Genomic DNA, 13,380 nt, shown 5'->3' with positions numbered 1-13,380 from the left:
AAAAATAAATAAACATTAAAAAATTAAAAAAAAATTCTGTGCTTCAAAGGGTACCATCAAGAAAATGAAAGGACAAACCACAGAATAGGAGAAAATATTTGTAAAGATTATTTATCTGATAATTCATGTGCATCTAAGGTATAGAGAACACTTACAACTCAATTAAAAACAGCCAGATATCCCAATTAAAACACAAACTGATGGTTACCAGAGGGAAGGTGGGTGGAGGGCGGTGGATGAAATACGTGATGGGGATTAAGGAGTCCACTTGTGATAAGCAACACATATTGGAAATGTTGAATCACCATATTATACACCTGAAACTAACATTACACTATATGTTAACTTACTAGAATTTAAATAAAAACTTAAAAAATGAGTAAAAGAGTAGACATTTCTTAGAAGAATAAAAGATATATAAATGGCTGATAAGTATATAAAAAGAGAACTATAAATCAAAACCACAATGAGATACCACTTGATACCCACTAGTTTGAATAGAATCAAAAAGTCAGATAACAAGTGTGGTGAGGATGTTGATGTTGGAGAAATTACACTGGTGGTGGGAATGTAAAATGGCACCACTTCTTTAGAACACAGTTTAGCAAGGGAGGAAGATGGCGGCGTAGGAGGACACTGGGCTCACCGCGTCCTGCTGATCACTTAGATTCCACCCATACCTGCCTAAATAACCCAGAAAACCACCAGAAGACTAGCAGAACGGATTCTCCAGAGCCAAGTGTAGACAAGAGGCCCACGGAAGACGGTAGGAAGGGCGGAGAGGTGGTGCACACTACACGGACTGGCAGGAGGGAGCCGGGCTGAGGGGCAGCCTGCTGGCAAAGCAGAGCCCTCCAGTCTGGCTTGCAAAAGCGGAGGGGCCGGATGGAGTGTGTTTGGACAGCAAACGGGACTTAACATCTGGAAGGTTATAAGCTAACAGCTCTGCTCAGAGAGCAGGAGGGCTGGAGGACTACAGGAGGGAGAGTTGTTGAGCCCTGGATGACAGAGCTCAGCTTGGCAGGGAACAAAGGTGCTCACCAGCGCCATCTCCCTCACCCATCCTCCAGCCAAAATCCCAAAGGGAACCAGTTCCTGCCAGGGAACTTGCTTGCATCGCACAAACACCCAATGCTGTGCTTCTGCGGATCCATCCCTCCGGCGGCGGGTCTGACTCACTCCTGGTGCCGCAGGGCCCCTCCTGAAGTGGATCACTGAAGGAAAAGCGAGCTGAGCCTGCCCCTCCCGCCCCTGTGCACCTTGCCGATCCACTCCGGCCAATACGCCAGATCCCCAGCACCACAAGCCTGGCAGTGTGCAAGTAGCCCAGACGGGCCACGCCACCCCACAGTGAATCTGCCCCTAGGAGAGGGGAAGAGAAGGCACACACCAGTGTGACTGTGGCCCCAGCGCTGGGCTGGGGGCAGACATCAGGTCTGACTGCGGCCCCACCCACCAACGCAAGTTATTCAAGACAGCACAGGGGAAGTGCCCTGCAGTTCTGCACCACTCCAGGGACTATCCAAAATGACAAAACGGAAGAATTCCCCTCAAAAGAATCTCCAGGAAATAATGACAGCTGACGAACTGATCAAAAAGGATTTAAACAATATAACAGAAAGTGAATTTAGAATAATAGTCATAAAATTAATCGCTGGGCTTGAAAACAGTATACAGGACAGCAGAGAATCTATTGCTACAGAGACCAAGGGACTAAGGAACTGCCAGGAGGAGCTAAAAAATGCTATCAATGAGCTGCAAAATAAAATGGAGACAACCACAGCTCAGATTGAAGAGGCAGAGGAGAGAATAGGTGAACTAGATGATAAAATTATGGAAAAAGAGGAAGCTGAGAAAAAGAGAGATAAAAAAATCCAGGAGTATGAGGGGAAAATTAGAGAACTAAGTGATGCACTAAAGAGAAATAATCTATGCATCATTGGTATTCCAGAGGAGTCATTGGTATCCCTCCAGAGAGAGGGAAAGGTGCTGAAGGTGTACTTGAAGAAATAACAGCTGAGAACTTCCCTGATCTGGGGAAGGAAAAAGGCATTGAAATCCAAGAGGCACAGAGAACTCCCTTCAGACGTAACTTGAATCAATCTTCTGCATGACATATCATAGTGAAACTGGCAAAATACAAGGATAAAGAGAAAATTGTGAAAGCAGCTAGGGATAAACATGCTCTAACATATAAAGGGACAGCAATAAGACTCGTGATGGATCTCTCTACTGAAACTTGGCAGGCCAGAAAGGAATGGCAGGAAATCTTCAATGTAATGAACGGAAAAAATATGCAGCCGAGAATCTTTTATCCAGCAAATCTGTCATTTAGAATAGAAGGAGAGATAAAGGTCTTCCCAAACAAACAAAAACTGAAGGAATTCGTCCCCACTAAACCAGCCCTACAAGGGGTCCTAAGGGCGATCCTGTGAGACAAAGTACCAGAGACATCACTACAAGCATGAAACCTACAGACATCACAATGACTCTAAACTCATATCTTTCTATAATAACATTGAATGTAAATGAACTAAATGCGCCAACCAAAAGACATAGGGTATCAGAGTGGATAAAAAAACAAGACCCATCTATTTGCTGTCTACAAGAGACTCATTTTAGACCTGAGGACACCTTCAGATTGAAAATGAGGGGATGGAGAACTATCATGCAACTGGAAGTCAAAAGAGAGCTGGAGTAGCCATACTTATATCAGACAAACTAGACTTTAAATTAAAGGCTGTAACAAGAGATGAAGAAGGGCATTATAGGGTCTATCCATCAGGAAGAGCTAACAATTATAAATGTCTATGCGCCAAATACGGGAGCCCCCAAATACATAAAACAATTACTCACAAACATAAGCAACCTTATTGATAAGAATGTGGAAATTGCAGGGGACTTTAACACCCCACTTACAGAAATGGATAGATCATCTAGACACATGGTCAATAAAGAAACAAGGGCCCTGAATGATACATTGGATCAGATGGACTTGACAGATATATTTAGAACTCTGCATCCCAAAGCATCAGAATCTACTTTCTTCTCGAGTGCACATGGAACATTCTCCAAGATAGATCACATTCTGGGTCACAAAACAGCCCTTCATAAGTATACAAGAATTGAAATCATACCATGCATACTTTCAGACCACAATGCTATGAAGCTTAAAATCAACCACAGGAAAAACTCTGGAAAACCTCCAAAAGCATGGAGGTTAAAGAACACCCTACTAAAGAATGAGTGGGTCAACCAGGCAATTAGAGAAGAAATTAACAAATATATGGAAACAAACGAAAATGAAAATACAACAATCTAAACACTTTGGGATGCAGCGAAGGAAGTCCTGAGAGGAAAATACATTGCAATCCAGGCCTATCTCAAGAAACAAGAAAAATCCCAAATACAAAATCTAACACACACCTAAAGGAAATAGAAGCAGAACAGCAAAGACACCCTAAACCCAGCAGAAGAAGAGAAATAATAAAGATTCAAGCAGAAATAAACAATATAGAAGCTAAAAAAACTGTAGAGCAGATCAATGAAACCAAGAGTTGGTTTTTTGAAAAGATAAACAAAATTGATAAACCTCTAGCCAGGCTTCTCAAAAAGAAAAGGGAGATGACCCAAATAGATAAAATCATGAATGACAATGGAATTATTACAACTAATTCCTCAGAAATACAAGCAATTATCAGGGAATACTATGAAAAACTAGATGCCAACAAACTGGAAAACCTGGAAGAAATGGACAAATTCCTAATCACCCACACGCTTCCAAAACTCAATCAGGAGGAAATAGAAAGCTTGAACAGACCCATAACTAGCGAAGAAATTGAATCAGTCATCAAAAATCTGCCAACAAATAAGAGTCCAGGACCAGATGGCTTCCCAGAGGAGTTCTACCAGACGTTTAAAGCAGAGATAATACCTATCCTTCTCAAGCTATTCCAAAACATAGAAAGGGAAGGAAAACTTCCAGACTCATTCTATGAAGCCAGTATTACTTTGATTCCTAAACCAGACAGAGACCCAGTAAAAAAAGAGAACTACGGGCCAATATCCCTGATGAATATGAATGCAAAAATTCTCAATAAGATATTAGCAAATCGAATTCAACAGCATATAAAAAGAATTATTCACCATGATCTAGTGGGATTCATTCCTGGGATGCAGGGCTGGTTCAACATTTCCAAATCAATCAACGTGATACATCACATTAATAAAAGAAAAGATAAGAATTATATGATCCTGTCAATCGATGCAGAAAAAGCATTTGACAAAATTCAGCATCCTTTCTTAATAAAAACCCTCGAGAAAGTCGGGATAGAAGGAACAGACTTAAACATCATAAAAGCCATTTTTGAAAAGCCCACAGCTAACATCATCCTCAATGGGGAAAAACTAAGAGCTTTTTCCATGAGATCAGGAACACGACAGGGATGTCCACTCTCACCGCTGTTGTTTAACATAGTGTTGGAAGTGCTAGCATCAGCAATCAGACAACAAAAGGAAATCAAAGGCATCAAAATTGGCAAAGATGAAGTTAAGCTTTCACTTTTTGCAGATGACATGATATTATACATGGAAAGTCCGATAGACTCCACCAGAAGTCTGCTAGAACTGATACATGAATTTAGGAAAGTTGCAGGATACAAAATCAATGTACAGCAATCAGTTGCATTCTTATACACTAATAATGAAGCAACAGAAAGACAAATAAAGAAACTGATCCCATTCACAATTGCACCAAAAAGCATAAAATACCTAGGAATAAATCTAACCAAAGATGTAAAAGATCTGTATGCTGAAAAATATATAAAGCTTATGAAGGAAATTGAATAAGATATAAAGAAATGGAAAAATATTCCGTGCTCATGGGTTGGAAGAATAAATATTGTCAAAATGCTAATACTACCCAAAGCTATCTACATATTCAATGCAATCCCAATCAAAATTGCACCAGCATTCTTCTCGAAGCTAGAACAAGCAATCCTAAAATTCATATGGAACCACAAAAGGCCCCGAATAGCCAAAATAATTTTGAAGAAGAAGACCAAAGCAGGAGGCATCACAATCCCAGAGTTTAGCCTCTACTACAAAGCTGTAATCATCAAGACAGTATGGTATTGGCACAAAAACAGACACATAGACCAACGGAATAGAATAGAAACCCCAGAACTAGACCCACAAACGTATGGCCAACTCATCTTTGACAAAGCAGGAAAGAATATCCAATGGAAAAAAGACAGTCTCTTTAACAAATGGTGCTGGGAGAACTGGACAGCAACATGCAGAAGGTTGAAACTAGACCACTTTCTCACACCATTCACAAAAATAAACTCAAAATGGATAAAGGACCTGAATGTGAGACAGGAAACCATCAAAACCTTAGAGGAAAAAACAGGAAAAGACCTCTCTGACCTCAGCCGTAGCAATTTCTTACTTGACACATCCTCAAAGGCAAGGGAATTAAAAGCAAAAATGAACTATTGGGACCTCATGAAGATAAAAACTTCCGCACAGCAAAGGAAACAATCAACAAAACTAAAAGGCAACCAACGGAATGGGAAGAGATATTTGCAAATGACATATTGGACAAAGGGCTAGTATCCAAGATCTATAAAGAGCTCACCAAACTCCACACTTGAAAAACAAATAACCCAGTGAAGAAATGGGCAGAAAACATGAATAGACACTTCTCTAAAGAAGACATCCAGATGGCCAACAGGCACATGAAAAGATGCTCAACGTCGCTCCTCATCAGGGAAATACAAATTAAAACCACACTCAGATATCACCTCACGCCAGTCAGAGTGGCCAAAATGAACAAATCAGGAGACTACAGGTGCTGGAGAGGATGTGGAGAAACGGGAACCCTCTTGTACTGTTGGTGGGAATGAAAATTGGTGCAGCCACTCTGGAAAACAATGTGGAGGTTCCTCAAAAAATTAAAAATAGTCCTACCCTATGACCCAGCAGTAGCACTGCTAGGAATTTACCTAAGGGATACAGGAGTACTGATGCATAGGGGCACTTGTACCCCAATGTTTATAGCAGCACACTCAACAACAGCCAAATTATGGAAAGAGCCTAAATGTCCATCAATGGAGTACTACATGGCAATGAGATATGGCCCTTTGTATCAACGTGGATGGAACTGGAAAGTGTTATGCTAAGTGAAATAAGCCATACAGAGAAAGACAGATACCATATGCGTTCACTCTTATGTGGATCCTGAGAAACTTAACAGGAACCCATGGGGGAGGGGAAGGAAAAAAAAAGTGGTTAGAGTGGGAGAGAGCCAAAGCATAAGAGACTCTTAAAAACTGAGAACAAACTGAGGGCTGATGGGGGGTGGGAGGGAGGGGAGGGTGGGTGATGGGTATCGAGGAGGGCACCTGTTGGGATGAGCACTGGGTGATGTATGGAAACCAATCTGACAATAAATTTCATATATTAAAAAAAAAAGAACACAGTTTAGCAATTCTTCAAATGATTCAATATAAAGTTAACATCTGACCCACCAGTTCTAGTCCTATGTATGTGAGTGAAAACATATGGCTTCACTAAAACTTGTACATGAATTTTTATAGCAGCATTATACATAATAGCTGAAAGCTGGAAACAATCCAAATGTCCACCAGTAGATGAATGGATAAGCAAGTTGTGGTACATCTGTATAAAATGGGCTATTATTCAGTCATCAAAAGGAATGATACATGTGACAACATGGATGAACCTTGAAAACACTATTCTCAGTGAAAAAAGTCACAAAAGACTAGGTCCTATAGGATTCCATTCATATGCAAATCCAGAATAGGAAAATTTGTGGTGATGATTACACCTATATGTGAACAGACTAATAAAATCTGAATTGTACACTTTAAATGGGTGAACTTTATGGAATGTGAACTACATTTCAATAAAGCTGTTTAAAAAGTAGAGAAATTCACCCATAAGATATAATTGGCTTGAAGAAAGAAGTGACCCATACCTTCGAAATAACAATGGAAACAGAAGGCAAGTAGGAAAGTGCCTGGTAGAACCTCGCCAACCTCCCTAAGTAATGGGCATGGGCTCTGGAGGAGCAGAGGGTTTTACCCTAGTCTGTGTGCATCTGTATGCTGGCAACTTGCAGAGTTGTATCTGGCTCTGCTGGTTCCACTGAGAGTGGAGTGGATGTGGTGCAATTTATTCTGGGCACCAACTTGTGGGGCAAAGGGTGGCATGCTCCCACATGAGGATAATTCTTGGCTACTCCACACATGTAAAAGAAATGCTGAAAAGAAGCAAAGTTTCCGGCTGGCACTGCTTACAGCTCCCTCCAAGGTGACTGAACTTGTGATACACATTACAGGGAAGCCTTTCACTTCTTGCTTCAGCTGTGTTTGAAGGAGTTTAATAGCACTCTATAGCAGTCTCTGAAAGGATGTTGTCTCCAACTACTTGATAACAAGCCCTTGTTGGGGAAAGATTGATATCTGTAAGGATAAGCAAATAGAGAAATTTCACCTATAGAAAAACTACCAGTCAAAACAAATGCAGATGAATTTGCAAATAAATTTATAAAACATGAACAGGAGAAAGTTGTTACGAAATTCTCAATATTCTGTTTTTACCAAACTTCTATAGGACATTGGAAAGATTTATTGTAGATTAAAAGTGTGATCACTGAATCACAAATCTAGGAGGCAATGAACAGGTAGGTAAAACCAGAAAAACAAAGTAGAAGATAAAACAGAAATTCTCCAAGACCTAAGCAGAAACATTTTTTAAAATAATGAAAATGATGAGAGAGGTTCTGGGGATAGAGACTGGAAATATAACCCCAGAAGTCTGGAACAGAACAGTTGGAATAGAAGTGATAAAGAAAAGAAGGCTTTCCTAAGCTAAATACAGAGACCCAAGTCCATATTAACTTGACTGTCAATATTAACCTGATGAAATGGGAAAAGAGGAATTATTATTCCTTTTTTGAATAATGAAGGAATCTGAAATACAGAGAAATGAGGGATGTGCACGATTTCTCACCCCCATATCTAGTGCAGCTAGAGCCAGAGCCCCGATCTCTTACATCCAGAGCAGTATCCTTGGGGTGCAAGCATGTCAGGACATATGTGTCACTGAGGTTTTTTGATTATTCTGCAATAAATTCACCTGTCAATTTTTAAAAAAAATTTTTTTAATGTTTTATTTATTTTTTGACAGAGAGAGACACAGCATGAGCGGGGAGGGTCAGAGAGAGAGGGAGACACAGAATCCAAAGCAGGCTCCAGGCTCTGAGCCATCACCACAGAGCCCGATGCGGGGCTGGAACTCACAGATTGCGAGATCATGACCTGAGCCGAAGTCGGACGCTCAACCGACTTAGCGACCCAGGCGCCCACACCTGTCAATTTTTTTAAAATTTATTTATTTATTCTGAGAGACAGCGTGAATCAGGAGGGGCAGAGAGCGGGAGAGAGAGAGAGAGAGGGAATCCCAAGCAGGCTCCGCAGGGTCAGCGCAGAGCCCGACATGGGGCTTGAACCCATGATACCGTGAGATCATGACCTAAGCCAAAATCAAGAGTCAGACGCTTAACTGACTGAGCCACCCAGGCACCCCCACCTGTCAGTTAATTCAAATGAACCTCTGAAATTTTAGGCACATATGATTATTAAGCTTTGGATTTGTAAGAAAGTTCTAACTTCAAAGGGCAAATTCAGCCTTGAGAATTATCACTGGAAAAACACTATTGTCACCAATTACTGCTCCTTCCATGAGCCTGTAAATAATCCCATAACTTAATGAAGACCTATGTTAGAAATATCTGTTTCCTTTGAAAACATTCTTTCAGCAGTTGTCAAACTTACCTTTTCATGACTTTGCTTACTGTGAATTTAAATCACAACCTATCTGGGAAAGAATAAGTCCACTGCATGATGCAGCATAAGCACATACATTTGCTAATGGAAAATAATCATGTCCACCACCTAATCAGAGCAGCTAGCTCCCCCAGGACCAGCACCTTGTATGCACTGAGTTGGATTCAGAGTTCAGGACTCAGTTCTGCATCAGAGCTGACCTTCCTCAGGATGGCATATGCTGCACTTGAACCCCCAGAGCCTAGCCACTCTGCTCCTATCATCTTTTGCCTGGAATGTCAGTCCTGTTCCCACTCCCCAAGTCTGGATGAAGTACATGTTTGACAGGTGTAGCTATTTTGCTTTTTCAACCCTGTCTAGGGCTTTACCATTCTTTATATTTAAAAAATATATATTTATTTATTTTTGGGTGAGTGCAAGCCGGGGAGGGGCAGAGTGAGGGGGACAGAGGATCCGAAACAGGCTCTGCACTAACAGGCTGACAGCAGTGAGCCTGACGTGGGGCTCAAACTCATGAACTGTGAGATCATGACCTGAGCTGAAGTTGGACACTCAACCAACTGAACCACCCAGGTGCCCTCCATTCTTTGTCTTTCCTAAACACCAGATTGGCCTCTCCTTCCAGCCAGCTTTCAGACAATAAGGTTGCTAATAAAATCTGCACCTGCTCAAGATCTGACACTTAACACCAGGAGCCCTTGAACATTTTCAGCATATGGGAGCCCCTCCTAGGTTAGGTCTGGGAAAGGTGGTGGCTATGCATGAGGATGCCCTATCTTGGCTCTCACTGGGGCCTAGTTTCCTTCTGGCACAAAGGCCAGTGCTTTTATGGGCAAATATATGATGTGATGCTGTTTGCCACAGATTTGGGTAAAAGACTCAGAGAGGCAGCCATAAAACTCACAGAAGAAGCTTGTCTGTCAAAGGGAAAACACTCAAGTTCCATTCTAGACTAAAGACAACTCTCTATGTGATTATTTCTTCTGCAAGTTGTATATCCTATAGTTATATCCTATTGCTAGACCCAAGAGATGAACATTAGTTTTACTCAAAATAAATGAATGGAGGCAGGTTTGGGGATTCAATAATGGAATCTTCCCCAAGCCAATAATTCCCTTTCTCTGGGTGCTAGGGACCTCTTCCTAACTGAAGGGATAAGAGACACTGGTTTATCTGTCTCACCTTCAAGCTACTTCTGCCAGACAAGTAAACATAGCAGTCAACGATACTCTCTCATTTCTTGTCCTTTCTAGGACACCAGAGTATAAAACAAAAGAGAGAGGCACATGACTCACCAGTGTCTGGTAGGTACTCTGGCCAGCCCATGCAGTTCAGTCCTGTTGGGGCACTCTGGGAGAATGGATGGTTTCTTCTAGCGAGACTCAAAGACTCTGGAGAGGTCACAGTCATCTTCCTCCAACACTGGGAGAGGAGGAAAGAGGCAGAGAGTAAATGAAGAAAAGAGATGATATGCTGTCATTGCCACATCGTACTTTTATCATTGTCCAGGATCTTTGCTGTGAGCAGGATACACAGCCAAAATGCACACAGCTTCAGGAGGTGCCATTTACATCAAAATCCATGAGGAAAAAACCCAGAAAACTTCTCCTGGGGTCTGTAACCTGTATGGCCATATATGATAATTGTGGCAGAACAGGTTGTCATTCAACAATGTGAAATAAGGACTATTGAGAAGGTCTCCAAACTCCCAAATCTCCAGCTGCTCTGTCACACAGCCTGACATTTCTCCAAAAGCATGACTGTTAGTTTTAATTAAGGCATATTATTTTAGGGGTGCTTAAGTAAAATACTACCCATGAAGTCCTGGGCATTTCATAAATATGAGACAGACTTACCCTTCAAATTGTAAGGACCAGTGTTGCATAGGGTCTTGGGAAGACAAGGGATATTGTCCCATTCTTTATCATTCTATCATCCAGATATAAAATTGGCCCCTTCCAGTTTTGTCTACTTTGTAAGGTTATTAGATTAGCTTAAACATTTTCATATGTAGGGGCACCTGGGTGGCTCAGTCGGTTGAGCGTCTGACTTTGGCTTGGGTCATGATCTTGCAGTCTGTGAGTTTGAGCCCCATGTCGGGCTCTGTGCTGACAGGTTGGAGCCTGAAGCCTGTTTCGATTTCTGTGTGTCTCCCTCTCTCTTTACCCCTCCCCTGCTTGTGTTCTCTGTCTTAAAAATAAATAAATGTTTAAAAAAATTTAAAAATTTTGGTATGTATTCAAATAAATGTTTGTTCCTTTTCCTTCTCTTTTGTATCCCTGAAGTGATTAAGCAAGTAGTGCTTAGAAAATTCTTTTGTTGTCCCTATGATATCCTCTGGCTTGATCTCAACAGCAACTTGAAACTGGGTGTGCCCAAAAGGTACTCCAAAAGAAGCCCTTTCTGGTCTGAAGAGAAGGAAAAGGGGCCCCTAAGAGTATGAATGAATGGGGAAAATCTTCTCTGTTGTTGTTTTCTCCCACCCCCAATTCCCAGGAAATCCTATTGTAGTATGGCAGTGACAGCCCGATAGGCACCTAAAACCCTGAGGAAGGGGAATCCTCCACGACTAGAGGAGCTCTGGTCCTAAGAACATGGAGGTGGGAGGAGAATCCTGTTTCATTTTTCTATCTCTGTTTTCCTGCTGCTTGGCTCTAGAGGCAGACACATTTGCAGGAAGTATATTGCAAAGTAGGAAAACAAAAGCCCAGCTTTCTTGCAAAAAGATCAGGAATATAGGGGCTTCTGGAACGATAAAGTGTCTGGAAGAATTCAGAGAGGAAGAAATTCAAGAAAATGATCCCAAAAAGTGTATAAACTCCAGGACTTACCCCAAACTGTGCATGGGTGGATCTGAGCCTAAACAGGGTAGAAAGTCTTTGAGAACTGAACTATGGAATAGAACATTTTACAGGTCCCAGACTAGCCACTGAGTGATCTAAATTATCCAAATAGCACTGAAAACACCTTGAAAACTGAAATGACCTAAGCCCCTGAAGGCCAGTAAGAACTTGTAGTCTAAATTGGATCAACTTCTTAAAAAATGTAATAGCCATCATTCTCCACAGCAACTAAACAAGGTCCAGAGTCTCATAACATAGTATTCAAAATGTCCAAGATATTATTCAAAATGACTTAACATACAAACAACTATGAAAATCTCAGTAATGTTTAAGGGAAAGGACAACCAACAGATCTCAACACCAAGGTAACATGGTAGTTGAAATTATCAGACTTTAAAGCAGCTCTTATAACCAGACTCTAAGAAGTACTCTTGAACTGAATGGAAAATAACAGCAGGGAGATATAGTTGACACTTGAATAACACAGTTTTGAAGTGTGCGGGTCCACTTACATGTGGATTTTTTTTTGATAACTACAGTACAGTGCTGTAAATGTATTTTCTCTTCCTTATGATTTTCTTAACATTTTTTTTCTCTAGTTTGCTTATTGTAAGAATAAAGTATGTAATACATACAACATGAACAAGAAGTGATAACTGACTGCTTATGTTAGTAAGGTTTCTGGTCAACAATAGGCTATTGGTAAATTTTATGGGAATCAAAAGTTATGTGTGGATTTTGACTGTGTGTGAAGTTAGCACTCTTAACCCCTCTGTTGTTCAAGGGTTAAATATAGATGAAAAAAAAGAATGAAATTGATATATTAGAACTGAAAAATATAATAACTGAAATAAAAAATTCACTGGTAAGTTTTAATTACAACATAAGATTACTGAGGAAAGAATCAGTAAACTAAATAGCTCAAAAGAAATGATCCAGTCTGAAGAACAGAGAAACAATAATACAGTAAAACCTTGGCTTGCTAGCATAATTCATTCTGGAAACATGCTTGTAATCCAAAGCACTCATATATCAAAGTGAATTTCAAGAACCATTGGCTCAGTTGTGATCATGCAATGTTCAGCATCACACACTGCTTGTATTGGAAGACATCACTTGTTTATCAAGTTAAAATTTATTAGAAATGTTTGTTCATCTTGTGGAACACTCGCAGAACAAGTTACTCATAAACCAAGGTTTTACTGTATTGGAAAAAATGAACAGAGCCTCAGGGACCTATAGGACAACAATAAACATCTAACATTCTGCCATCAGAGATGCAGGAACAGAAGAGAAAGTGTGGTGGAGAACAATATCAACAAATTTCTTGGAGGAAGAGTTAAGATGGCAGAGTAGTAAGGGGACTTGTCTGTCCCTCAAACACAGCGAGATCAACATCAAACCATTTTGAACACCTAGGAAATCAGTCTGAGGATTAACAGAATAGTCTGAATAATTCGAAGGAAAGAACACAGCAGGTACATAGTGCAGAGAGGGGAACTGGGGAAGTGAAGAGCTGCAGTGCCCCAGAGGGGAGGGGGCTGTTTTCATGGAGAGGAAAAGAGAGGGGGAGAGAGAGCAGTGCACTGGGTTTGCACAAGAAAGCACTCCCTCTGAAAGCAACTAGAGAGAAAGAGTGAAAACACGAACTGGGGACTGCACAA

The 13,380-nt window shown here is 40.9% G+C and overlaps 1 protein-coding gene across 1 annotated transcript in view; it reads right to left on the bottom strand.

Moving 5' to 3' along the window:
- ARHGEF4 (Rho guanine nucleotide exchange factor 4) overlaps positions 1-13,380 on the bottom strand; it is a 177,150-nt gene that overhangs the window by 100,121 nt on the left and 63,649 nt on the right. Inside the window, exon 4 of the mRNA XM_042993883.1 lies at positions 10,169-10,295. Coding sequence (XP_042849817.1) covers positions 10,169-10,295 — 127 coding nt within the window. The remainder of the gene's footprint in view (positions 1-10,168; positions 10,296-13,380) is intronic.

The sequence above is a fragment of the Panthera tigris genome, chromosome C1 (assembly GCF_018350195.1).
Source record: "Panthera tigris isolate Pti1 chromosome C1, P.tigris_Pti1_mat1.1, whole genome shotgun sequence".
Lineage (NCBI taxonomy): Eukaryota > Metazoa > Chordata > Mammalia > Carnivora > Felidae > Panthera > Panthera tigris.
This window is presented reverse-complemented; position numbering and strand designations above follow the sequence as displayed.